At 38.7% G+C, this 24,606-nt stretch overlaps 2 protein-coding genes across 14 annotated transcripts in view; one reads left to right on the forward strand and one right to left on the reverse strand.

Annotated features, from left to right (window-relative positions):
• ABCB4 (ATP binding cassette subfamily B member 4) overlaps positions 1–8,395 on the forward strand; it is a 71,599-nt gene extending 63,204 nt beyond the window's left edge. For all 11 annotated transcript variants that reach the window (XM_024738467.1, XM_024738469.1, XM_024738470.1 and 8 more), the window contains 3 exons: positions 1,152–1,358; positions 4,148–4,294; positions 8,142–8,395. In XM_024738467.1, coding sequence (XP_024594235.1) covers positions 1,152–1,358; positions 4,148–4,294; positions 8,142–8,345 — 558 coding nt within the window. In that variant the 3' untranslated portion in view covers positions 8,346–8,395. The remainder of the gene's footprint in view (positions 1–1,151; positions 1,359–4,147; positions 4,295–8,141) is intronic.
• Positions 8,396–12,521: 4,126 nt separating this feature from the next.
• The window catches only part of CROT (carnitine O-octanoyltransferase), a 61,286-nt gene continuing 49,201 nt past the window's right edge, over positions 12,522–24,606 (reverse strand). For all 3 annotated transcript variants that reach the window (XM_024738465.1, XM_024738464.1, XM_024738466.1), the window contains one exon: positions 12,522–13,482. In XM_024738465.1, coding sequence (XP_024594233.1) covers positions 13,362–13,482 — 121 coding nt within the window. In that variant the 3' untranslated portion in view covers positions 12,522–13,361. The remainder of the gene's footprint in view (positions 13,483–24,606) is intronic.

Genomic DNA, 24,606 nt, shown 5'->3' on the forward strand with positions numbered 1-24,606 from the left:
GTCCTGCCAGAGTTCTGAGTAGACGCCCAGGACTCCCTCCCCTCCTCTTGCCTTTGCCATCTCTCTAACCCGTACTTCAGCCCTCTCATATTTGGCTTTCAGCATTGATGTTGTGGTGTCTGGCCCCTGGCCCTCTTCCGTGAGTGGAGACCTGGCTCTTAGCGATAATGCCTGCGTTTCCCATTACCTTGGGATGGTACCCACTGACCTAGCCCAGGAAGCCCACCCCCATTTAGACAGTCACCAGAATGTTAAACCTTGTTGAGTTGTTTCTTTGGGGGAAATCTTATGCTTCCACTATTACAATTACTCTGAAGGTATGAATACGGGCAAAGCAGCTCAACAATACTCTGTAGGTGTGCTGTGCTAATACCACAGTGGGAATTTCTTTAGAGGGCAAGACTAGTTGGACTTTGTGTATTTCTTCACCGTGCCCTTTGCATTGCTGGAAGCTGTATTCTCAGTTAGCACATCACAAGGCTCCTCTAGAAGCATCATGCCTGCTGCTTACGGCAAACAAAAAAATAATCAAAGCCACCATCAACAAAGCCAGTTTTCCAAAGACAAAGATACTGCCCTTTGAGCTTGTCCACTTTCCACTGAACTCTTGTCCTTTAGTGCCATCAAAAAGAGAAATGGGGGAAGCTGAAGGCCGGTAGTTCTCAAGTGAAAGAGAGGTAGAGGTAGGAAAGGAGATAACCAACTTTCAAAATCTGGGGCCATGCTGCTGATCTGCTTTTTGTCCTGGTGTGCCTGGAGGAGGGGGATACAGTCAAGGTGAAAGGTTGCAGTTGTTCAGGCGACAGCAGATATGAGCAGGACACCTAACTGCATACTTCTTAAAGGCAGAGGACGGTACATTTGCCTGGATGAGGGCAGGTAGGAAGCAGAGAAAGTACTGTGGAAAGACGGGGCCAAATGTTCCACCATTTTTCCAGGTAGAACAAGAAAGGGATGGCCTAGTTAACAACAAGAAGTAATGGCTTTGTTGGCTGTGTTGGCCTCCAGCAGTGTAAGAGCTTACAGGCTGTGAGGGTTGGTATTTCACAAACTGCTGATGCCCACGTGGAACAGTCCTCCTAGTAACTTACTGTTTAGTTGTTTGTTTGTTTTTTAAGCCCTTCTTATAGTTTGTGGACTTTGGTTTTCAGCTCCTAGATGGTCAAGAAGCAAAGAAACTCAACGTCCAGTGGCTCAGAGCCCAACTCGGAATTGTGTCCCAGGAGCCCATCCTGTTTGACTGCAGCATTGCCGACAACATTGCCTATGGAGACAACAGCCGGTCTGTAAAGATGCCTGAAATTGTGAGTGCCGCCAAAGCAGCCAACATCCATCCTTTCATCGAGACCTTACCCGAAGTAAGTGAACTGGTAGCTTCCTAGGCTGATACCAGAATCAACTGCAAACTGTTTTCCTCCTCCAAGAGTTCCCAAAGTTATACTTCAAAGTCTTGCAACAGAACTTGCCTCTGTACTAGCACTGTGACCTTGGACAAGACACTGAAGTCCATGATACCAGGTTTCCTTACTGGTAAATGGGAAAATTAGGCGTGGTGTCTACCTTGTACAGATGTCGTGAGAAGCAAACGAGGTGATGTTAAGTCCCCTCAAACAGGTGCTTGAGGGCTGCGTTCGTACTGTAGCCATGTTTGCTTTATTCCTTATGGTACTTGCCTTTTTAAACATTTTATTTTGAGATAATTATAGATTCATGTGCACTTGTAAGGAATACAGAGATCTTGTGTACGCTTGACCCAGTTTCCTCCAATGACATCTTGCAAAACTAATAGGGTATGGCAACCACGATACTAATTTTGATACAATCCACTTATCTTGCTCAGACTTCCCCAGTTTTATTATACTTGTCTGCATCTGGATACGTCTGTAGTTCTACGCAATTTTACTGCGTGTGTAGACTCATGTATCCTCTCCCCCGTCAAGATATGGAACGTTTTCATCACCACAGATTCCTCCTTTTGCCCTTTTATAGCCACACACCCCTCCTCCCTGCCCTTACTCCCCACGACCCCTGGCAACCACTAACTGTTCTCCATTTCTGTAATCTTATACTTTAAGAATGTTATGTAAACATATGTACGGTATATAACCTTGTGAGATTAGCTTTTTCCTTCAGCATAATTCCCTGAAGCTGTTGTGTATACCTGTATACACAACAGTTCATGCCTTTTTATTGCTGAGTTGGATGGCTCCATGGTCTGGATGGCCCGCAGCTTTTTAAATTTTTATTGGGGTATAGTTGATTTACAATGCTGTGTTAGTTTCTGGTGTACAGCCAAGTGAATCACTTATGCATATACATTTATCCACTCTTTTAGATTCTTTTCCCATATAGGCCATTACAGAGTACTGAGTAGAGTCCCCTGTGCTATACAGTAGGTCCTAATTAGTTATCGATTTTATATATAGTAGTGTGTATACGTCAATCCCAATCTCCCAATTTAACCCCCTCCCCTTACCCGCTGGTAACCATAAATTTATTTTCTACATCTGTAACTCTTATTTCTGTTTTGTAGAGAAAATGGCACCCTCTTGCACTGTTCGTGGGAATGTAGATTGGTACAGCCACTATGGAGAACAGTATGGAGGTTCCTTACAAAAAGTAAAAATAGAGCTATCATATGGTCCTCAGCTTTTTTAACTAGTCACCTGTTGAAGTACATCTAGGTTGTTTGTGTTTGGGCTATTAAGAGTAAAGCTGCTATAAATACTGTGTACAGGCTTTAGTGTGACCCTAAATTTTTATTTCTCTGCGATAAATGCCCAGGAGCACAACTGCTAGACCATATGCTAATTGCTTGTTTAACTTTATAAGAAACTGCTCAACTGTTTTCCAAGGTGGCTCTGCCATTTCATTTTCCCACCAGCAAGTATGAGGGAGGGATACAGTTGCTCTGAATCTTTGCCTCCATTTGCTGTTGCCACTGATTTTTCTACCATCCTGATAGGTGTACAGTGATATCTTACTGTGGTTTTAATTTGCATTTCCTAATGGCAGAGGACGTTGAACATGTTTTTATATAGTTATTTGCCATCTATATTTCCTCTTTGGTGGAATGTCTTTTCATGTCTTTTGCCCATTTTCTAATTGGATTATTTTTTACTGTTGAGTTTTGACAGATTTTTATATATTCATGTTACTAGTCCTGTGTTGGAAATGTAGTTTGCAAATATTTTCTCCCAGTTTGTAGCTTATTTTTTCATCCTTTTAACAGGGTCTTTTTCAGAGCTTCGGTTTTTAATTTTGATGAGGTCCAATTCATTTTTTCATTTTACAGACTGTGCTTTTGATGTCGAGTCCAAGAACTCTTTGCCTAGCCCTTGGTCCTGAAGATTTTTCTCCACTATTTTCTAAATTTATGGTTTTACATTTTACTTTTAATTTCACACTCCATTTTGAGTTAATTTTGGTATAAGGTTGTTTTCTTTAGTGTTTCATTTCTTTGGAGAGGACTGTACTCTCCAATTTCCACGGTCCCCAACACTCCCTATTTATTACCTCATTATTAGCAGTTACGACTATAGCCAAATTGCAGTGAAATCAATATATATTTGAAAACAAAGAGTTCAGTGAAACAATTTTCACAGTGACTAGTAACTTGATCTTATATTGAGTGCTGTGTATATGTATTTTTTCTCTTGATTATATATTCCTTAAGGGTAAGAACACAGACAAATTCATTTTTATACTTCCCACAGTTCTGGCATAATAGGTAGCTGGTAAATATTTAAGTGAATGAATGAGTTTAAAAAAGAATAGGCTCCATGTGAGTCATGTGAATATTTCAAATAAAAAATGTTATACCTTAAACATTAACATGTAACCATTTTAGGACTCCAATGATAGCAGATCAACTGACATTTTTATAATGGTAGGAATTGGAGAATTTGTTGCAGCATACCATTGAAAACTAAGGTCATTAATTTTCTAGTTTGATTTTGAAAATGAATGTCCTGTTAAAAAAATTAAATGGACAACTTGGTAGTTGTTACAGAAACTTTTTAGTGATTCTAAGTAATTTTTTCTTAGAACTGTCAAGTGTTTGTTAAGAAGTAAAAGTTTATTCAATATGTCATTAGAATTTTTCTGAGCTAGAACTTTATTAACTTTACTAATGGCTAACTTGCAGAAATATGAAACAAGAGTGGGAGATAAGGGGACTCAGCTTTCAGGAGGTCAGAAACAGAGGATTGCTATTGCCCGAGCCCTCATCCGACACCCCCGAATCCTACTGTTGGATGAAGCTACATCAGCTCTGGATACTGAAAGTGAAAAGGTACGGCCTCCTACCTCATGTCCCATTTAATTTATAAAATAGAACTTCTTTGTGCAGTCAACCATGAAAAAATAGATAAACACACAAACAGCTCATACAGCTAAATATCCAGGGGGAAAAAAAAACCCAGTCAAGAAATGGGCAGAAGACCTAAACAGTTATTTCTCCAAAGAAGACATACAGATGGCCAACAAGCACATGAAAAGATGCTCACCATCACTAATTAATGGAGAAATGCAAATCAAAACTACAGTGAGTACCACCTCACACTGGTCAGAATGGCCATCATCAAAAAGTCAACAGGGACTTCCCTGGTGGCACAGTGGTTAAGAATCCACCTGCCAATTCAGGGGACATGGGTTGGATCCCTAGTCCTGGAAAATCCCACATGCTACAGAGCAACTGAGCCTGTGTGCCACAACTACTGAAGCCTGTACACCTAGAGCCCATGCTCTGCAACAATAGAAGCCGCCACAATGAGAAGCCCGTGCACCGCAAGGAAGAGGAGCCCCTGCTTGCCACAACTAGAGAAAGCCTGCATGTGGCAACAAAGACCCAACACAGCCATCCATACATAAATAAATAAATTAAATAAATAAAATTTTATTTATTTAAAAAAAAGTCTACAAGTAACAAATGCTGGAGAGGGTGTGGAGAAAAGGGAACTCTCCTACACTGTTGGTGGGAATGTAAATTGGTACAACCATTATGGAGAACAGTATGGAAGTTCCTTAAAAAACTACAAATAGAACTACCATATGACCCAGCAATCCCACTCCTGGGCATATATCTGGAGAAAAACATAGTCTGAAAGTATACATGCACCCCAGTGTTCGTTGCAGCACTGTTTACAATAGCCAGGATATGGAAGCAACCTAAATGTCCACTGACGAATGGATAAAGAAGATGTGGTACATATATACAATGGAATGCTACTCAGCCATAAAAAAGAACAAAATAATGCCATTTGCAGCAACATGGATGGACCTAGAGATTATTATACTAAGTGAAGTAAGTCAGAGAAAGACAAATACCATTATGATATCACTCAAATGTGGAATCTAATTTAAAACTGATACAAAGGAACTTATTCACAAAACAGAAACAGACTCACAGACGTAGAAAACAAACATGGTTGCCAAAGGGGAAAGGAGGGGAGGGATAAATTAGTCTGGTTTTAAAATGTACATACTACTATATATGAAATAGATAACCAATAAGGACCTACTGTGTAGCACAGGGAACTATACTCAATATTCTGTAACAACCTATATGAGAAAAGAATTTGAAAAAATACATACCTGTATATATAAAACTGAATTACTCTGCTGTACCCCTGAAACTAACACACCATTGTAAATCAACTCTATTTCAATAAAATTTTAAAAGATAGGCAAGCATAGAAATAAACAAATGTAGATAGCGGTTATTTTGAGGTAGATATTTTAATTGAATCCCCAATATTTTAATTGAATCCCTTCCAGCATTTTCCAAATTTTCAAAAATGACCACGTATTACTTGTATAAAGTATTATTTTTTGCACTTTTCATTTGCTTTAGTGCATTCATTAATAATGGAAAACCTGGGAAATAAAATACTCAAAAGTGAAGTAAAGTTTAAATCATTTTGTGACTAGTGTGAGAATCCATTTTTCTTATAAAGAACATAACTATATGCAAAATGGATTATGTAGCTACCAAGCACCAGTCCCTCCCATCAGGAAATTTGCACAAGCCTCTTAGATAGTGTCATCCACCAGAGGGCAGACAGCAGAAGCAAGAAGAACTATAATTCTGCAGCCTGTGGAACAAAAACCACATTCACAGAAAGACAGAGAAGATGAAAAGGCAGAGGGCTATATACCAGATGAAGGAACAAGATAAAACCCCAGAAGAACAACTAAATGAAGCAGAGATAGGCAACCTTCCAGAAAAAGAATTCAGAATAATGACAGTGAAGATGATCCAGGACCTTGGAAAAAGAATGGAGGCAAAGATCGAGAAGATGCAAGAAATGTTTAAGAAAGACCTGGAAGAATTAAAGAACAAACAAACAGAAATTAACAATACAATAACTGAAATGAAAGATACACTAGAAGGAATCAATAGCAGAATAACTGAGGCAGAAGAACAGATGAGTGGCCTGGAAGACAGAATGATGGAATTCACTGCTGCAGAACAGACTAAAGAAAAAAGAATGAAAAGAAATGAAGACAGCCTAAGAGACCTCTGGGACAACATTAAACACAACAACATTCGCATTATAGAGGTCCCAGAAGGAGAAGAAAGAGAGAAAGAACCAGAAAAAATAATCTGAAGACATTATAGTCAAAACCTTCCCTAACATGGGAACGGAAATAGCCACCCAAGTCCAGGAAGCGCAGAGAGTCCCATACAGGATAAACCCAAGGAGAAACATGCCGAGACACATAGTAATCAAATGGGCAAAAATTAAAGTCAAAGAAAAATTACTGAAAGCAGCAAGGGAAAAACGTCAAATAACATAAAAGGGAACTCCCATAGGTTAACAGCTGATTATGAATTCTATCAAATATTTAGTGAAGAGCTAACAATCATCCTTCTCAAACTCTTAGAAAAAATTGCAGAGGAAGGAACACTCCCAAACTCACTGTATGATGAGAAGTGGTTGGATCTAGAGACTGTCATACAGAGTGAAGTAAGTCAGAAAGAGAAAAACAAATATCGTGTATTAACGCATGTATGTGGAACCTAGTCTAATGGTACAGATGAGCCGGTCTGCAGGGCAGAAGTTGAGGCACAGATGTAGAGAACAAACGTATGGACACCAAGGGGGGAAAGCAGTGTGGGGGGAGGGTTGGGGTGAGGTGTGATGAATTGGGCTAATGGGACTGACATGTATACACTGATGTGTATAAAACTGATGCCTAATAAGAACCTGCAGTATAAAAAAACAAACTACTAAAACTAAACTTTCTTTGGGTTATTATTATGGAAAAATGTTAATATAAATGTTTCAGACATTCCATGAAATTTCTAAAAATCTTATGTTCTGGTATAATGTTATAAAGCATAATTCTAGTTATTACTTGAAAATGTATATCTCAGAATAACTAAATTTTCTTGTCAATTGCATTATTATGAACTTTCATCAAATCTTTAACCATGGTCATTTTTAAGTCTTTTGTCATTTACAGACAGTTCTGGGTGTACTCTGATGCTTTTGCAAAACTGTTCCTATAAAAGGGTTTCATCTTCAAGGAATTCATGGAAAAGACTCTGACAAGTACAGGTTTCTGGTAACTGACTATACTGCTGATGTGAATGAATAAACATTTTCAGAACTCTAATGGAAAACTGATGAACTCATAAAAGTGATAACAAAAGATCAAGATAAAATTAATTACATGGGACTGAGTGAACTGATGAGGATGATTATAATTTTTGTGACTTTCTGTTTGAATAAAAAGAAATCCCACAAGGACTCAGAGGCAAAAAAATATACAAATCAGTTTTCAGTGCAAAGTAAAGGAACTGTTACAGTGCAGGACTACTGGACTGAATGTCAATATTATGACATAGTATGAGTGTGTTTCGTGTTTGGTAATTGCAATCATTGTTGCTTTTGTTGTGGTCATCCATTTACAATGCTTGGTGTCTATTTATCTCTTGTAAAAATAAAATACAGTGTGTGTGTGTGAAAAAAAAAGATGGATTATGTAAAAACATGCATAAAACTAAAGATTCAAAATGAGACAAGAAAGGTAATTTTCTTTTGTACATATGGTAAAATATTTAGATTTCCTTTACAGTTAAAACTTATTTCTACAATTTTTAAGATAAGGCTTCTGTTCTGATTTATCAATAGATTGTCCAAGAAGCTCTGGACAAAGCCCGAGAAGGCCGCACCTGCATTGTGATTGCTCACCGGCTGTCCACCATTCAGAATGCAGACTTGATAGTGGTGATTGAGAACGGCAAAGTCAGGGAGCACGGCACACACCAGCAGCTGCTAGCACAGAGAGGCATCTACTTCTCTATGGTCAATGTCCAGGCTGGGACACAGAAGTGATGAACTCTTGTTATAGTGTATCTTAAAAATAAATTCAAATCATTCTACAACTTTTTCTGATTTAGAGACTTCTTTTCTAAGTCATCATAAAATATAGGTATATCTTATTCCATATCAATTTAGAACATCCAATTTGGGGTTGGATATTATAGCATTTGAAAAGTAGGAGTTAAAAGTAACATCTGGCTTGATGAAGTATGAAAACAGCCTAGCTGTGAGTTACCAAAAACATATGGAGAGAATATCACTCAACCATAAAAAAGAACAAAGTAACGCCATTTGCAGCAACATGGATGGACCTACAGATCATCATACTAAAGGAAATAAATCAGAGAAAAATACCACGTGATATCACTTATATGTGGAATCTAAAAAAAATATATGATACAAAGGAACTAATTTACAAAACAGAAAAAGACTCAGAAAACAAACTTATGGTTAGCAAAAGGGAAAGGAGGGAGGGATAAATTTGGAATTTAAGATCAACAGGTATGCACTACTATATATAAAAATAAACAGCAAGGATCTACTGTATAGCACAGGGAACAATATTCAATATCTTGAAATAACCTATAATGGAAAAGAACCTGAAAAAAAATATATATATATATATAACTGAATCACTTTGCTGTATACCTGAAACACTATAAATCAACCATAGTTGAATAAAAAAATTTAAAAATCATATGGAGAAAGTGAAGAGCAGAGTTTAGGTATATAAAACTGTAGAAGATTCAATGCAATCCCTATCAAATTACCCAGGACATTTTTCACAGAACTAAAATTCATATGAAACCATAAAAGACACAACTACCAAAGCAATCCTGAAGAAAAAGAACAACCCATGTTCCCTGGTGGCGCAGTGGTTGAGAGTCTGCCTGCCGATGCAGGGGATGCAGGTTCGTGCCCCGGTCCGGGAAGATGCCGCATGCCGTGGAGCAGCTGGGCCCGTGAGCCATGGCCGCTGGGCCTGCGCGTCTGGAGCTTGTGTTGTGCAACAGGAGAGGCCACAGTGAGAGGCCCGCATACCGCAAAAAAAAAAAAAGAACCCAGGAGGCATAACCCTCTCAGACTTCAGAGAGTACTACAAAGCTACAGTAATCAAAACAGCATGGAGGAACTTCCCTGGTGGGCCAGTGGTTAAGAATCCACCTGCCAATGCAGGGGACACAGGTTCAAGCCCTGGTCCAGGAAGATCCTACATGCCATAGAGCAACTAAGCCTGTGCACCACAACTACTGAGCCTGCGCTATAGAGCCCACAAGCCACAGCTACTGACCCCACACACCTGGAGCCCATACTCTGCAACTAGAGAAGCCACCACAATGAGAAGCCCACGCACCGCAACTAAGAGTAGCCCCCACCTGCTGCAACTAGAGAAAGCCCGCCTGCAGCAATGAAGACCCAACACAGCCAACAATAAAAATAAATTAATTTTTTTAAAAGTACTTAAATGTAAAGGTTTTAAAAAAAAACAGCATGGTATTGGCACAAAAACAGACATATGGATAAATGAAACAGGATAGAGAGCCCAGAAATAAACCCACATGCCTATGGTCAATTAATCTTTGACAAAGGAGGCAAGAATATACAATGGGAAAAAGACAGTCTCTTCAGCAAGTGATGCTGGGAAAGCTGAACAGCCACATGTAAATCAATGAAGCTAGAACACATCTTCACACCATACACAAAAATAAACTCAAAATGGCCTAAAGACTTAAACATAAGACATGACACTATAAAACTCCTAGAAGAGATAATTGGCAAAACATTCTCTGACATAACTTGTACCAATGTTTTCTTAGGTCAGTCTCCCAAGGCAATAGAAATAAAAACAAAAATAAATGAATGGGACCCATTCAAACTTACAGGGTTTTGCACAGCAAAGGAAACTATAAACAAAATGAAAAGATAAGCTGCAGAATGGGAGAAAATATTTGCAAACAATGTGACCAACAACCGATTGATTTCCAAAATACACAAACAGCTCATACAACTTAACAAAAAAACCTAATCGAAAAATGGGCAGAAGACCTAAACAGACATTTCTCAAAGAAGACATACGGATGGCCAACAGGTACATGAAAAGATGCTCAACTTCCCTAATTATCTGAGAAATGCAATTCAAAAGGACAATGAGGTATCACCTCACGCTGGTCAGAATGGCCATCATTAAAAAGTCCACAAATAACAAATGCTGGAGGGGATGTGGAGAAAAGGGAACTCTCCTACACTGTTGGTGGGAATGTAAATTGGTACAGCCACTATGGAGAACAGTATGGAGGTTCCTCAGAAAACTAAAAATAGAGTTCCCATATGATCCAGCAATCCTGCTCCTGGGCATATATCCAGACAAAACTCTAATCCAAAGAGATACATGCACCCTTACGTTCATAGCAGCACTATTCACAATAACCAAGACATGCAAACAACCTAAATGTCCATTGACGAATGGATAAAGAAGATGTGTAACAGATATACAATGGAATACTACTCAACCATAAAAAAGAACAAAATAATGCCATTTGCAGCAACATGGATGCAACTAGATTATCATACTGAGTGAAGTCAGAAAGAGAAAGACAAAATACCATACGATATCATTTATATGTGGAACCTAAAATATGACACAAATGAACCTATCCATGAAAAAGAAACATAATCATGCACATAGAGAACAGACTGGTGGTTGCCAAGGCGGAGGGGGGTGGGGGAGGGATGGAGTGGGAGGTTGGGGGTAGCAGATGTGAGCTTTTATATACACAATGGGTAAACAACAAGGTCCTACTATACAGCACATAGAACTATATTCAATGTCATGTGATAAACCATAATGGAAAAAATATATACAACTGAATCACTTTGCTGTACAGCAGAAATTAACATTGTAAATCAACCATACATCAATTAAAAATTAATTAATTAAATAAAACTGTAGAATTCAAAGAAGCCACAGACATAGGGAAAATTCTTATGGTCCTGATTCATTGGGTAGATGACAGGGTAGTTTGGGAACAATTTTCCTTGTTAAAATATATTGTTCAATAGCATACTCTCTTCATTGGTAAATTTTCAAGTTATTCTATTAGAGAATTGAGGTTTTAAAAAAAGGAATGTATTCCCAGATTTATCATCACATTCCAAGAGAAAATGGAATTGTCCTTAGACAAACTAACTGTAGGCACACATTTGTTCCATATAAAGAAAGAGGCATATTATTTAAATGTTTGAAACACATTAATAAAAACTATATTATCTCAGTGCAATTTGAAACATTTCAAAGAAACATCAATAAAATGCTGCTTCTATAGAACTGCATTACTTTTACAAATAGTTTTATTTTCCCAGAAGATTAATCCACTTCAACAAGAAGGAATATGTTTAGATGGAGACCAAAAAGAAATATTCTAGGCAACCCTTGGAAGCTAACCACTCTGAAATGTTTTTTCCTTAATTTACTGCAGCAATACCCATTCTCACTGCTATGACAGGTTGTTTAGGTCAGTAATCTATCCAAATCAGGTCTTCTATATGTAATAAATCATATATACCAAGGAATTTTTCAAATGTAACCATGTGTAGTAGTAGACTGAATTTCAGTTAACCAAGAGAGAGTGGGGCAAAGGGTACATTACCATAGTGACTCAAGGTGAGAATTCAACCTACTCTTATGTAATTATTCTCAAACTTGCCTGATAAGGATCATGGGGCATTTGCTCCTAGAAATTCTGACTCAGTAGGTGTGGCTAAGGCCCAGGAATCTTTTTGTAAAAAGCATTCCAGACGATTCTTAACTTCAGGCAGGTTAGAGGAACATGTTAAAAACATGAGTGAAAAGAGGTTTCTCTGCAGGAGGTGATCAGCTTCTAAAATACCCAATTCTTTAGATATTATTTAAAAACAATCAAAGAGGCCTTACAACTTCTACCTTTCACTCTTGGAACATTCTCACTGCCCAGTATGAAGTCCAGGCTAGAATCCTGAATGATCAAAGACCATGCAGAGAGAGGTCCAGCCAGTAAGTCCCCAGGCGGTGGTGAGGTTGTCTCAGACTTCCCAGCCTCACCCAGCAGCCTGGTGATGGCAGCGGTGTAACTCACTCAGGCAAGACAGAAGCAGAGCCATCCAAATGGGCACAGTCAACTAACACAGTCACGAGAAATGATCATAAGACAGTAGGTTTTGCATGGTTTATTACACAATACATAACTGTTCAGAAAGTACAAGGTCAAACAGGAATGAAGCACTTACTAAACAAGAAGCTATATGATTTTGAGAATTTTATTTTCTGAGAATAGAAACTATAAAACAGAACAAAGGAAAAATAAATCCTGACAATCTGATTTAGTATTTAATCCTTTTAAAGTCACTGATTTTAAATATAAATGCTTTAATTTCATATTCACAAAACTAATTATAACAATATACTATAATAAATTTTTTTAGGGTTTTTCATGTACGTCAGAGGGTCTAAACCTCCTTACTACAACCGAATTCTTTTGTCTGTTCAACATAAACTTTTTTTAGACTAAATTGTAGTGGTCTCTCCCAAACATAGTAGACTTATATCCCTGTGGTGAATGTGGAATCATTGATTTCAGGGAAATTAGCATCCAATCATGTATTTCATATCCTATGGCAACTAGAAAATGTTAAAGTGCTTGAAAGATAGAGTCTATGAGGATGTTCAGAGAGAATTGTTACCTATATAGGCACCAACAAAGATATTTAAACGTTAGATTTGCATTGTTAAAATCTGCAGATTTGCATTGTTGAGGCTAACCTTCAAGTTTGCATAGTTCTATAGTCATAATTTGCATTGCTGCTGCATCAGAGGAAGCTTAAAAATATTTCTACTTTCTATGTCAGAATAAATTTAGAGAGCATAATTCTACTAATTTCTACATTCAACAAGTTTCCTTCAGTCAACATCTCTTCCTGTCTCACATCACCAACCCACTCCCGGCATCCAGTTTTATGATATGTTTTGTTAAGTGCTTACTAAATGATTAGTCTCTAAAGATGAGCAATGTCCATCAGTTGCATCATATCACTGAAAGCACGGAAAGTCTGCTGAACTAGCTTTTCTGCATCAGTCTCTGGACATGATTTCCAGGCTGTACAGGCCACAATAAACCTGTGAAGCACAAATAATAAATGATGAAGTAGAACACAAAAATCAGCACAAAAAGGCTCCAAATTGAGATGGTGAATAGAGCCATTACCTTTATTCCATCTGGCTGTTCACATATGAAATATGATTTATTGCTCACATTAGGTAAATGTAACCTGACACAATAGGAAGTATAGCCATATTTACATATAATGCTAGGAACACTTAATTTACTGCGTGACTAGAGCCTAAGGACAAAAAGGAAACAAAAAACTAGCCAGAGCTCAAGAGTGCTCTGGGGTCAGGTCTTATTGTACTAAACAAACTCACCTCTTCCCGTAAAAGACCTTACCAACATGCGCCAAATGGAATGAGTTAGAATATGAATTCATGCCACTGTCTGCAATAAAACTTGACCTATTTTTAAAGAAAAAGAATATAGTGCTTGAAGAGAGTAAAAAAATAATAATAAAATAGAGAAGGAAGGATAAGAGGAGAGAAAGGCTGTTTCTAGAAAAACCAGAGAGAAACTCTCCTGACACCAAAATATGCCTTCCACCACCACATCCTTCTAGATGCTCCTGATGAAGAAACCCCCTATCTGGCAGGTGATAAAAGTGGTCCCAAGAAGCTGAGACAAACAGGAAAGAAGCGTGGCTTCTGGTGGGCTCAGAGCCGAAACCTCACTACTAACACTCTTGGAACTAGCCTTCCCCTTTCCAGACACACAAATTTTCTACAGCAAAACATGCATTATGCTCAAGTTAAAATCAAAATGTTGTGTAATGTAAAGCTTGTGGACGGCATGCAATTTTCACGTCACTAAAAATTAAGACTGGAAAGTACGTATCTTCGACATGTACTTTAGATTAAGCAGAACAAAATAAAAACATGTTCTGGTCCAGTATATAATAATGAAACCAATGTTTGAATGGATTATATTTGCTGAAAGATATACAGCAACCTACAGAAATTCCTGCCTTGTTTTCACAGTGATTCATGATCAGTAGGCATTTTCTCGCTATGTTGTGCATATACTTCTCAAATATTTAGCAAGATCTAAGTATTTCTTTGCAAAGAGTAACGATTTCTATTTATGTGTTAAATTTTTTAAAAATTCAGTTATATTTTTAAATTATAGAAAGAACAATCATTCCTACATGAACAATTCACAAAAGAATATACACAGATGTCAATAAACAAAGAGAAAATGTTTTGCTTCATAAGAATTCAGGTTAGGTTATTTTTCCCTATAAAATTTCTACAGACTGCTTTATAATGTCTAAAGCTGGCAATGATGTGATGAAATATGGAAAGATAAAACACTATCATTATTTGTAATGAGAAAAACTGGAAATAGTATGGAAGTGGTTAAATTACGAAATCCATAAAACTAGACATTCCTCAACCATTAAAATACCTCAAAGGATATTTAATGGCATTGGGAAATGCTTGAAGTAATATTAAGTGAGAGTGCAATTCACAAAAAGGACACTAAAATATTTACAATATGATCTAAATTTGTAATAATTACACACACACAATCTATGTATATTATAGATTAGAAAGATAATGGTCTTATGTCTTATAATGGAAATGTTAACTTTGTTCCTATATTTTTCCATATTTTACAAATTTTTTTACATTGAGCATGCAGTACATTTAAAATAAAATGTTGTACTCCCTCTTGCAAGAGCACTGGAATCACAACTAACTGCTGAACAATCGTCGACAGGAAGACACTGAAACTCACCAAAAAATATACCCCACATCCAGACACAGGAGAAGCCACAGTGAGAAGGTAGTAGAGGCGCAATCACAGTAAAATCAAATCCCAGGACCACTGGGGGGGTGACTCACAGACTGGAGAGCACTAATACCAAAGAGGTCCACCCACTGGAGGGAAGGTTCTGAGTCCATGTCAGGCTTCCCAACCTGGGGGTCTGGCAACGGGAGGAGGAATTCCTAGAGAACCAGACTTGAAGCCTAGTGGGATTTGATTGCAGGACTCTGACAGGACTGGGGGAAACAGAGGCTCCACTCTTGGAAGGCACACACAAAGTAGTGTACGCATTGGGACCCAGGGGAAGGAGCAGTGACCCCATAGGAGACTGAACCAGACCTGCCTGCTAGTGCTGGAGGGTCTCCTGAAGAGGCAGGGGTGGCTGTGGCTCAAAGTTCTGGGAAGTACTCCTTGGTGTGAGCCCTCCCAGAGTCCGCCATTAGCCCCACCAAACAGCCGGGTAGGCTCTAGGGCTGGGTTGCCTCAGGCCAAACAACTAACAGGGAGAGAACCGAGCCCCACCCAACAGCTGACAAGCAGATTAAAGTTTTACTGACCTCTCCCCACCAGAGCAACACCCAGCTCTACACACCACCAGTCCCTCCCATCAGGAAGCTTGCACAAGCCTCTTAGACAGCTGCATCCACCAGAGGGCAGACAGCAGAAGCAAGAACTGCAATTCTGCAGCCTGTGGAATGAAAACCACATTCACAGAAAGACAGACAAAATGAAAAGGCAGAGGACTATGTACCAGATGAAGGAATAAGATAAACCCCCAGAAAAACAGCTAAATGAAGTGGAGATAGGCAACCTTCCAGAAAAGAATTCAGAATAATGACAGTGAAGTTGATCCAGACCCTCAGAAAAAGAATGGAGGCAAAGATCGAGAAGATGCAAGAAATGTTTAACAAAGACCTAGAAGAATAAAAGAACAAACAGAGATGAACAATACAATAACTGAAATGAAAAATGAAAAATACACTAGAAGGAATCAACAGCAGAATAACTGAGGCAGAAGAACGCATAATGACCTGGAATACAGAATGGTGGAATTCACTGCCGCAGAACAGAATAAAGAAAAAAGAATGAAAAGAAATGAAGACAGCCTAGGAGAACTCTGGGACAACATTAAACACAACAATTCACATTACAGGGGTCCCAGAAGGAGAAGAGAGAGAGAAAGGAGCCGAGAAAATATGTGAAGAGATTATAATCAAAAACTTCCCCAACATGGGAAAGGAAATAGCCACCCAAGTCCAGGACACAGAAGAGTCCCAGGCACGATAAATCCAAGGAGAAACATGCCAAGACACATAGGAATCAAACTGGCAAAAATTAAAGACAAAGAAAAATTATTAAAAGCAACAAGGAAAAAACGACAACATACAAGGGAACTTCCATAAGGTTAACAGTTGACTTCTCAGCAGAAGCTTGACAAGCCAGAAGGGAGTGGCACGATATATTTAAAGTGATGAAAGGGAAGAACCTACAACCAAGATTACTCTACCCAGCAAGGATCTCATTCAGAATTGATGAAGAAATCAAAAGCTTTACAGACAAGCAAAAGCTAAGAGGATTCAGCAACACCAAACCAGCTCTACAACAAATGCTAAAGGAACTTCTCTAAGTGGGAAACAAAAGAGAAGAACCTACAAAAACAAACCAAAAACAATTAAGAAAACAGTAATAGGAACACACATATCAATAATTATCTTAAATGTGAATGGATTAAATGCTCCACCAAAAGACACAGGCTCACTGAATGGATGCAAAAACAAGACCCATATATATGCTGTCTACAAGAGACCCACTTCAGACCTAGGGACACATACAGACTGAAAGTGAGGGGATGGATAAAGATACTCCATGCAAATGGAAATGAAAAGAAAGCTGGAGTAGCAATACTCATATCAGATAAAATAGACTTTAAAATAAAGAATGCTGCAAGAGACAAGGAAGGACACTACATAATGATCAAGGGATCAATCCAAGAAGAAAATATAACAATTATAAATATATATACACCTAACATAGGAGCACCTCAGTACATAAGGCAAATGCTAACAGCTATAAAAGAGGAAATCGACAGTAACACGATAATAGTGGAGGACTTCAACACCTCATTAACACCAATGGATACATCATCCAGACAGAAAATTAAAAAGGAAACACAAGCTTTAAATGACACAATAGACCAGTTAGATTTCATTGATATTTATAGGACATTCCATCCAAAAACAGCAGATTACACTTTCTTCTCGAGTGCACACAGAACATTCTCCAGGATAGATCACATCTTGGGTCACAAATCAAGCCTCAGTAAATTTAAGAAAACTGAAATCATACCAAGCATCTTTTCTGACCACAACGCAATGAGATTAGAAATCAATTACAGGGAAAAACTGTAAAAAACACCAACACGTGGAGGCTATACAGTACATTACTAAATAACCAAGAGATCACTGAAGACATCAAAGAGGAAATCAAATAAAACCTAGAGATAAATGACAACGAAAACACGATGTCCCAAAACCTATGGGATGCAGCAAAAGCAGTTCTAAGAGGGAAGTTTATAGCAATACAACCCTACCTCAAGAAACAAGAAAGGTCTCAAAACAATCTAACCTTACTCCTAAAGGAACTAGAGACAGAAGAACAGACAAAACCCAAAGTTGATAGAAGGAAAGAAATCATAAAGATCAGAGCAGAAATAAATGAAATAGAAACAAAGAAAACAATACCAAAGATCAATAAAACTAAAAGCTGGTTCTTTGAGAAGGTAAACAAAATTGACAAACCTTTAGCCAGATTCATCAAGGAAAAGAGGGAGATGACTCAAATCAATAATATTAGAAATGAAAAAAGGAGAAGTTACAATGGACACCACAGAAATACAAAGCATCCTAAGAGACTACTACAAGCAACTCTATGCCAATAAAATGGAACACCTGGAAGAAATGGACAAATTTTTAGAAAAGTATAACCTTCCAAGAGTGACCAGGAAGAAACAGAAAATATGAACAGACCTATCACAAGTAATGAAACTGAAACTGTGATTAAGAATCCTCCAATGGGGCTTCCCTGGTGGCGCAGTGGTTGAGAATCTGCCTGCCAATGCAGGGGACACGGGTTCGAGCCCTGGTCTGGGAAGATCCCACGTGCCGCGGAGCAACTAGGCCCGTGAGCCACGACTACTGAGCCTGCGCGTCTGGAGCCTGTGCTCCGCAACAAGAGAGGCCGCGACAGTGAGAGGCCCACGCACCGCGATGAAGAGTGGCCCCCGCTCGCCACAACTAGAGAAAGCCCTCGCACAGAAACGAAGACCCAACACAGCCAAAAATAAATAAATAAATTTATTTAAAAAAAAAAAAAAAGAATCCTCCAACGAACAAAAGTCCAGGACCAGATGACTTCACAGGTGAAATCTACCAAGCATTTAGAGAAGAGCTAACACCCATCCTTCTCAAACTCTTCCAAAAAACTGCAGAGGCAGGAACACTCCCAAACTCATTCTACGAGGCCACCATCACCCTGATAGCAAAACTAGACAAAGATACTACAAAAAAAGAAAATTACTGACCAATATGACTGATGAATATAGATGCAAAAATTCTCAACAAAATACTAGCAAAAATTCTCAACAAAATACTAGGAAACACACTCCAACAACACATTAAAAGGATCATGCACCATGATCAAGTGGGATTTATCCCAGGGATGCAAGGATTCTTCAACATACACAAATCAATGTGATACACCATATTAACAAGTTGAAGAAAAAAAACCATATGATCATCTCAACAGATGCAGAAAAAGCTTTTGACAAAATGAACACCCATTTATGATAAAAACTCTCTAGAATGTGGGCAGAGAGGGAACCTACCTAAAAATAATAAAGGCCATGTACGACAAACCCACAGCAAACATCATTCTCAATGGTGAAAAACTGAAAGCATTTCCTCTAAGATCAGGAACAAGACAAGGATGTCCACTCTCACCACTATTATTCAACATAGTTTTGGAAGTTCTAACCACGGCAATCAGAGAAGAAAAGGAAATAAAAGGAATCCAAACTGGAAAAGAAGCAGTAAAACTATCACTGTTTGCAGATGATATGATACTGTACATAGATAATCCTAAAGATGCCACCAGAAAACTACTACAGCTAATCAATGCATTTGGTAAAGTTGCAGGATACACAATTAATGCACAGAAATCTCTTGCATTCCTATACACTAACAATGAAAGATCAGAAAGAGAAATTAAGGAAAGAATCCCATTCTCCACTGCAGCAAAAGCATAAAATACCAAGGAATAAACCTACCTAAGGAGGTAAAAGACCTGTATGCAGAAAACTATAAGACAGTGATGAAAGAAGTCAAAGACGACACAAACGGAGAGACAGATACCATGTTTTTGGGCTGGAAGGATCAATATTGTGAAAATGACTATACTACCCAAAGCAATCTACAGATTCAGTGCAATCCCTATCAAATTATCAGTGTCATTTTGTACAGAACTGGAACAAAAAATCTTAAAATTTGTATGAAGACACAAAAGAGCTCAACAGCCAAAGCAATTTTAAGGGAAAAAAACGGAGCTGGAGGAATCAGACCTCCTGACTGAAGACTATACTACAAAGCTACAGTAATCAAGACAATATGATTCTGGCACAAAAACAGAAATACAGATCAATGGAACAGGATATAAAGCCCAGAGATAAACCCACGCACCTATGGCCAACTAATCTATGAGAAAGGAAGCAAGGATATACAATGGAGAAAAGACAGTCTTTTCAATAAGTGGTGCTGGGAAAACTAGACAGTTCATGTAAAAGGATGAAATTAGAACACTACCTAACACCATACACAAACATAAACTCAAAATGGATTAAAGACCTAAATGTAAGACCGGACACTACACAACTCTTAGAGGAAAACATAGGAAGAATACTCTTTGACATTAAGAGTCTTTTTTTGACCCACCTCCCAGGGTAATGGAAATAAAAACAAAAATAAACAAATGGGACCTGATGAAACTTAAAAGCTTTTGCACAGCAAAGGAAACTAGAAACAAGACGAAAAGACAACCCTCAGAATGGGAGAAAATATTTGCAAATGAATCAACAGATAAAGGATTTTCTCCAAAATATATAAACAGCTCATGCAGCTCAATATTAAAAAAAAAAAAAACCCAATCCCCAAATGGGCAGAAGACCTTAGTAGACATTTCTCCAAAGAAGACATACAGATGGCCAAGAGGCACATGAAAAGCTGCTAAACATCACTAATTATTAGAGAAATGCAAATCAAAACTACAGTGAGGTACCACCTCACATCGGTTAAAATGGGCATCATCAGAGAATCTACGAACAACCAATGGTGGCAAGGGTGTGGAGAATGCAACAGTGCATTCCCACCAAATGCGTTGTTGGTGGGAATGTAAACTGATACAGCAGCCACTGTGGAGAACAGTATGGAGGTTCCTTAAAAAACTAAAAATAGAATTACCATATGATCCAGCATTCCCACTACTGGGCATATACCCAGAACAAAACCGTAATTCAAAAAAGACACATGCACCCCAAGGTTCACTGCAGCACTATTTACAGTAGCCAGGTCATGGAAGCAACCTAAATGCCCATCAACAGACGAATGGATAAAGATGTGGTACATATATACAATGGACTATTACTCAGCCATAGAAAGGAATGAAATTGCATCGTTTGTTGAGACGTGGATGGACCTAGAGACTGTCATACAGAGTAAGTCAGAAAGGGAAAAACAAATAGCATATATTAACGCATATATGTGGAATCTAGAAAAATGATACAGATGAACCAGTTTGCAAGGCCAAAACAGACACACAGATGTAGAGAACAAACATATGGACACCAAGGGGGGAAAGGGGGGGGTGAGGGATGGTGGGATGAATTGGGAGATAGGGATTGACACATATACACTAATATGCATAAAATAGATAACTAATAAAAACCTACTGTATAAAAAAATAAAATTCCAAAAAAAAATTATTGTCCAAATATCCACATGCTGGGTGTTCATTAATTCCTCTAACAAATAATTTCACTTCACAATAAACATGGCACTGTAGTTCTAAAAATAAAATAAAATAAAATGCTATTTCAAAAATAAACCAATATTCTTTAGGTCACACATTTTCAAGCTTAATAGTGAATGAAAAAATTCCTTTCAGAGAATTTCCATGTACTGTTATTTCATTTAAAAACGATTTTGGGTGTATACATAGTAATGACTCATAAATGTACACTTCGAGATCTGACCTCTTTTCTGAGCTCCAAACATATATCCAAGTGCCTACTGGCATATTCTCTTGTATATAAATTATAATAAATTCCTGTATTAGCAGAAATCTTGAAGTCACCATGTAGGAAACAGAATTGTTGATTCTACCCTAACATGGCCATTTCCCCCCTAATTTTCTCCATCCCAGTAAATGCCACCATCGGAATCAGCAATCCATCAGTAAATCTTACTGGTTCTACCTCCAAAATACCTCTCAAATACCTCTACTGCTCTCCACCCTCAGTATCCACTGCCTCGTTCAATGTATCATCCATGCTTCCTGATATCCTTCATCTCATTTTTTTTCCTTCATCTCATTCTTGCTCATAGTACTGTCCACCTAATTTATATCGCACGTAACAGCCAAGGATCCTTTTCACATGTAAATAAAATGTACCTTTCATGCTTAAAATTGGTAAAATGCTTTCTATTATTTTTAGGAGAACATCCAGACTCCTTAGCATGTTACAAGGCCCTACATCAACTGACCACCGCAACCAAATCAGTATCTCCAGGAGTGCTGTTTTTAAAGCTCTCCAGGTGATTCCCATGTGCACTCAGGGCTGAGAACACTGCCCTCCCTACCAGATTTAGCTCTTGTCTACCGCTATTCAATCTCTTCTTCTACCACCCTCCCACTCAATTGTTAATGTAGAGCCATAGTGCCTCTGTCCCTTAAAATTCCACGCTTTTCCCTACCCTCAGACCTGTATGCTTATGTTAAACAACAAAGTCATTGTGAAACATTTACTGAGTGCAACATATTTATGAGGTATGGTTACAGAGCTGGGGATACAAAAACAAAGACCATGTTTGTGGGACTGTATTCTAGGAAGGAAAGATAGGTAACATGCAAATAAGTACATACACACACAAACACACACACACGGTGGTTAAAATGCAGATGTGTGTGGGGAAGGGGGAAAAAATGCTATTTTAGATGGTCAGGGAAGGCCTCTCAGACGACAGCAAATACCTATCTGAAATAAGAGAGTCATCCTTGCACGTATTTCAAGGAAGAGACTACTAAGCCGAGGAAATCATGACCGTGAAGGCCTTGAGGAGGGCGCTTGCCTGGCATGTTCAAGGTACAAGGGAATCAGTGGCAGCCTTGTAGGGGACAGGGTCAGAGAGGCAGATGAGACCTAGATCACGTAGGGTCTCTCAGGAGGACTTTGGATCTTGCGTGAGTGAAAGAAAAAGCCCTCGGAGGCTTCTGAGTAGGAGAACCATACGAGTTGAGTTCCATTTGGCCATCAGGGCTGTTGTGTTGAGAACGGTCTGTAGGGAAGGACAGGTGGAGGCAAGAAGACCGCAGAGAACCTGTTGCAGTGACCTAAGTGGGAGAAGACGGTGGCTCAGCCAGGGTGGCAGAGTTGGAGAGAGCAAGCAGGGACCAGATTCTGGAGAGCTGTTTTCCTGGTTATTCGTATGATGGATTCCTTCACATCCTTAACATCTCAGTTTCATCATCCCTCCCTCAGACACCTTCCCTGACCACATACTATATAAAGCAGTGCTCTGTCCCTACCAGTTTGTCTCTATTACCACAACAATTTGATTATCTGCTCTACAACCTTCCTCACTATTTGCAGTTATCCTGCTTATTTGTTTGCTCTTGTTCCTGTTTCCCAAGTAGAAAATACTATCTTTAAGAGAGGGGTTTTGTCTGTCTTGTGTCCTTAGCACCTAAAACAATCCTTGGCACATTTTAAGTTCTCATTAAATATTTCCTGAATAAGCGAATGGAAACTGTCCCAGGATCATTAAAACTACATTTTTCAAAAAGTCAAAGAGCTGAGGCATATCTGGCTTAAACTCTTATCACTGCATGCAATGTAACATCCACGACTTGTCAGAGAATATGTTAGAATCCTTTAGTTATTCTCTGTATATGATGATGATTCTGGACCTGGTAAAGGATAAAAATGGCTAATAAGACCCATGTTTAACCTTTATCATTCAACCTTCAATTTGTAGATTAATGTACAGAAACTGAATACTATGGGAATACATCATCTAAGACTTGGATGCCAACAAATACAAGCACCTCTGGTATGCACAAATCACGCTTGACATGGAGACAGATGATAAAATTTTGAAAGAATAACACTGAATATAAACTCTTTAAAAAAGGAAAAATAGAAAAACAGTACCTTAGAAACTGAACTATGTCACACTTTTTTTTTTTTTAAAGAAGACAGAATTTGTTAGAGAGAACGGTCGCTGCCAGAACAGTGGGCTGACTTCCTATTCCGAACATGTGCTATTAGTCAGTTTTTACAGCCAGAGAACAAAGGAATGGTCCAAGGTAAAAATTTCATTTACTGATTGGTCGAGGCATATATACCTTCCTTCTATAGAGTGGGAGTGGGACAGGGCAGATGCCTTTCCTTATTTGGGACAGGTCCCATCGCCCAGGTGGGCTCAGGAATTTCATAACCATCGCAACATGGTGGGGAGGGTGATTAAGAGTCCAGTAGGGGGTGTGACGCTGAATGTTTTCAGGCAGGGTCGTCCTTTGTCCTTGAAGCACCCTTGTCCTTGAAGCACCACAGCACAGAGTCTTGCTCACTGGACCACGAGGGAAGTCCCAGGAGGCTGATATTTAGAGAGGAAATTCCGGTGGAACATAGATGTTTAAAGGGAACTGCTGTGATGTTTGCCACGTGGTATGCAATATCACTCTTCTTCCACATCTCCTCCAAAAAATCTTCAGTAAAAGTTTATCGCTCCATCATGTACAGCAGACTGGAACTGGTCTCCTAGCATTGCATTTAAACACTGAATGCAACCTCAGAGTGGACCAAGGGTGAGAGCTCTGGTTACCGTTGGGGGCCTTGCCACATCTGGCCACATCCGATTTTTTTTTTTAAACATCTTTATTGGAGTATAAGTGCTTTACAATGATGTGTTGGTTTCTGCTTTATAACAAAGTGAATCAGTTATACCTACAAATATGTCCCCATATCTCTTCCCTCTTGCGTCTCCCTCCGTCCCACCATCCCTCTCCGACCCCTCTAGGTGGTCACAAAGCACCGA

Source organism: Neophocaena asiaeorientalis, unplaced genomic scaffold (assembly GCF_003031525.2).
Source record: "Neophocaena asiaeorientalis asiaeorientalis breed wild unplaced genomic scaffold, Neophocaena_asiaeorientalis_V1.1 scaffold89, whole genome shotgun sequence".
Taxonomy (NCBI): Eukaryota; Metazoa; Chordata; class Mammalia; order Artiodactyla; family Phocoenidae; genus Neophocaena; species Neophocaena asiaeorientalis.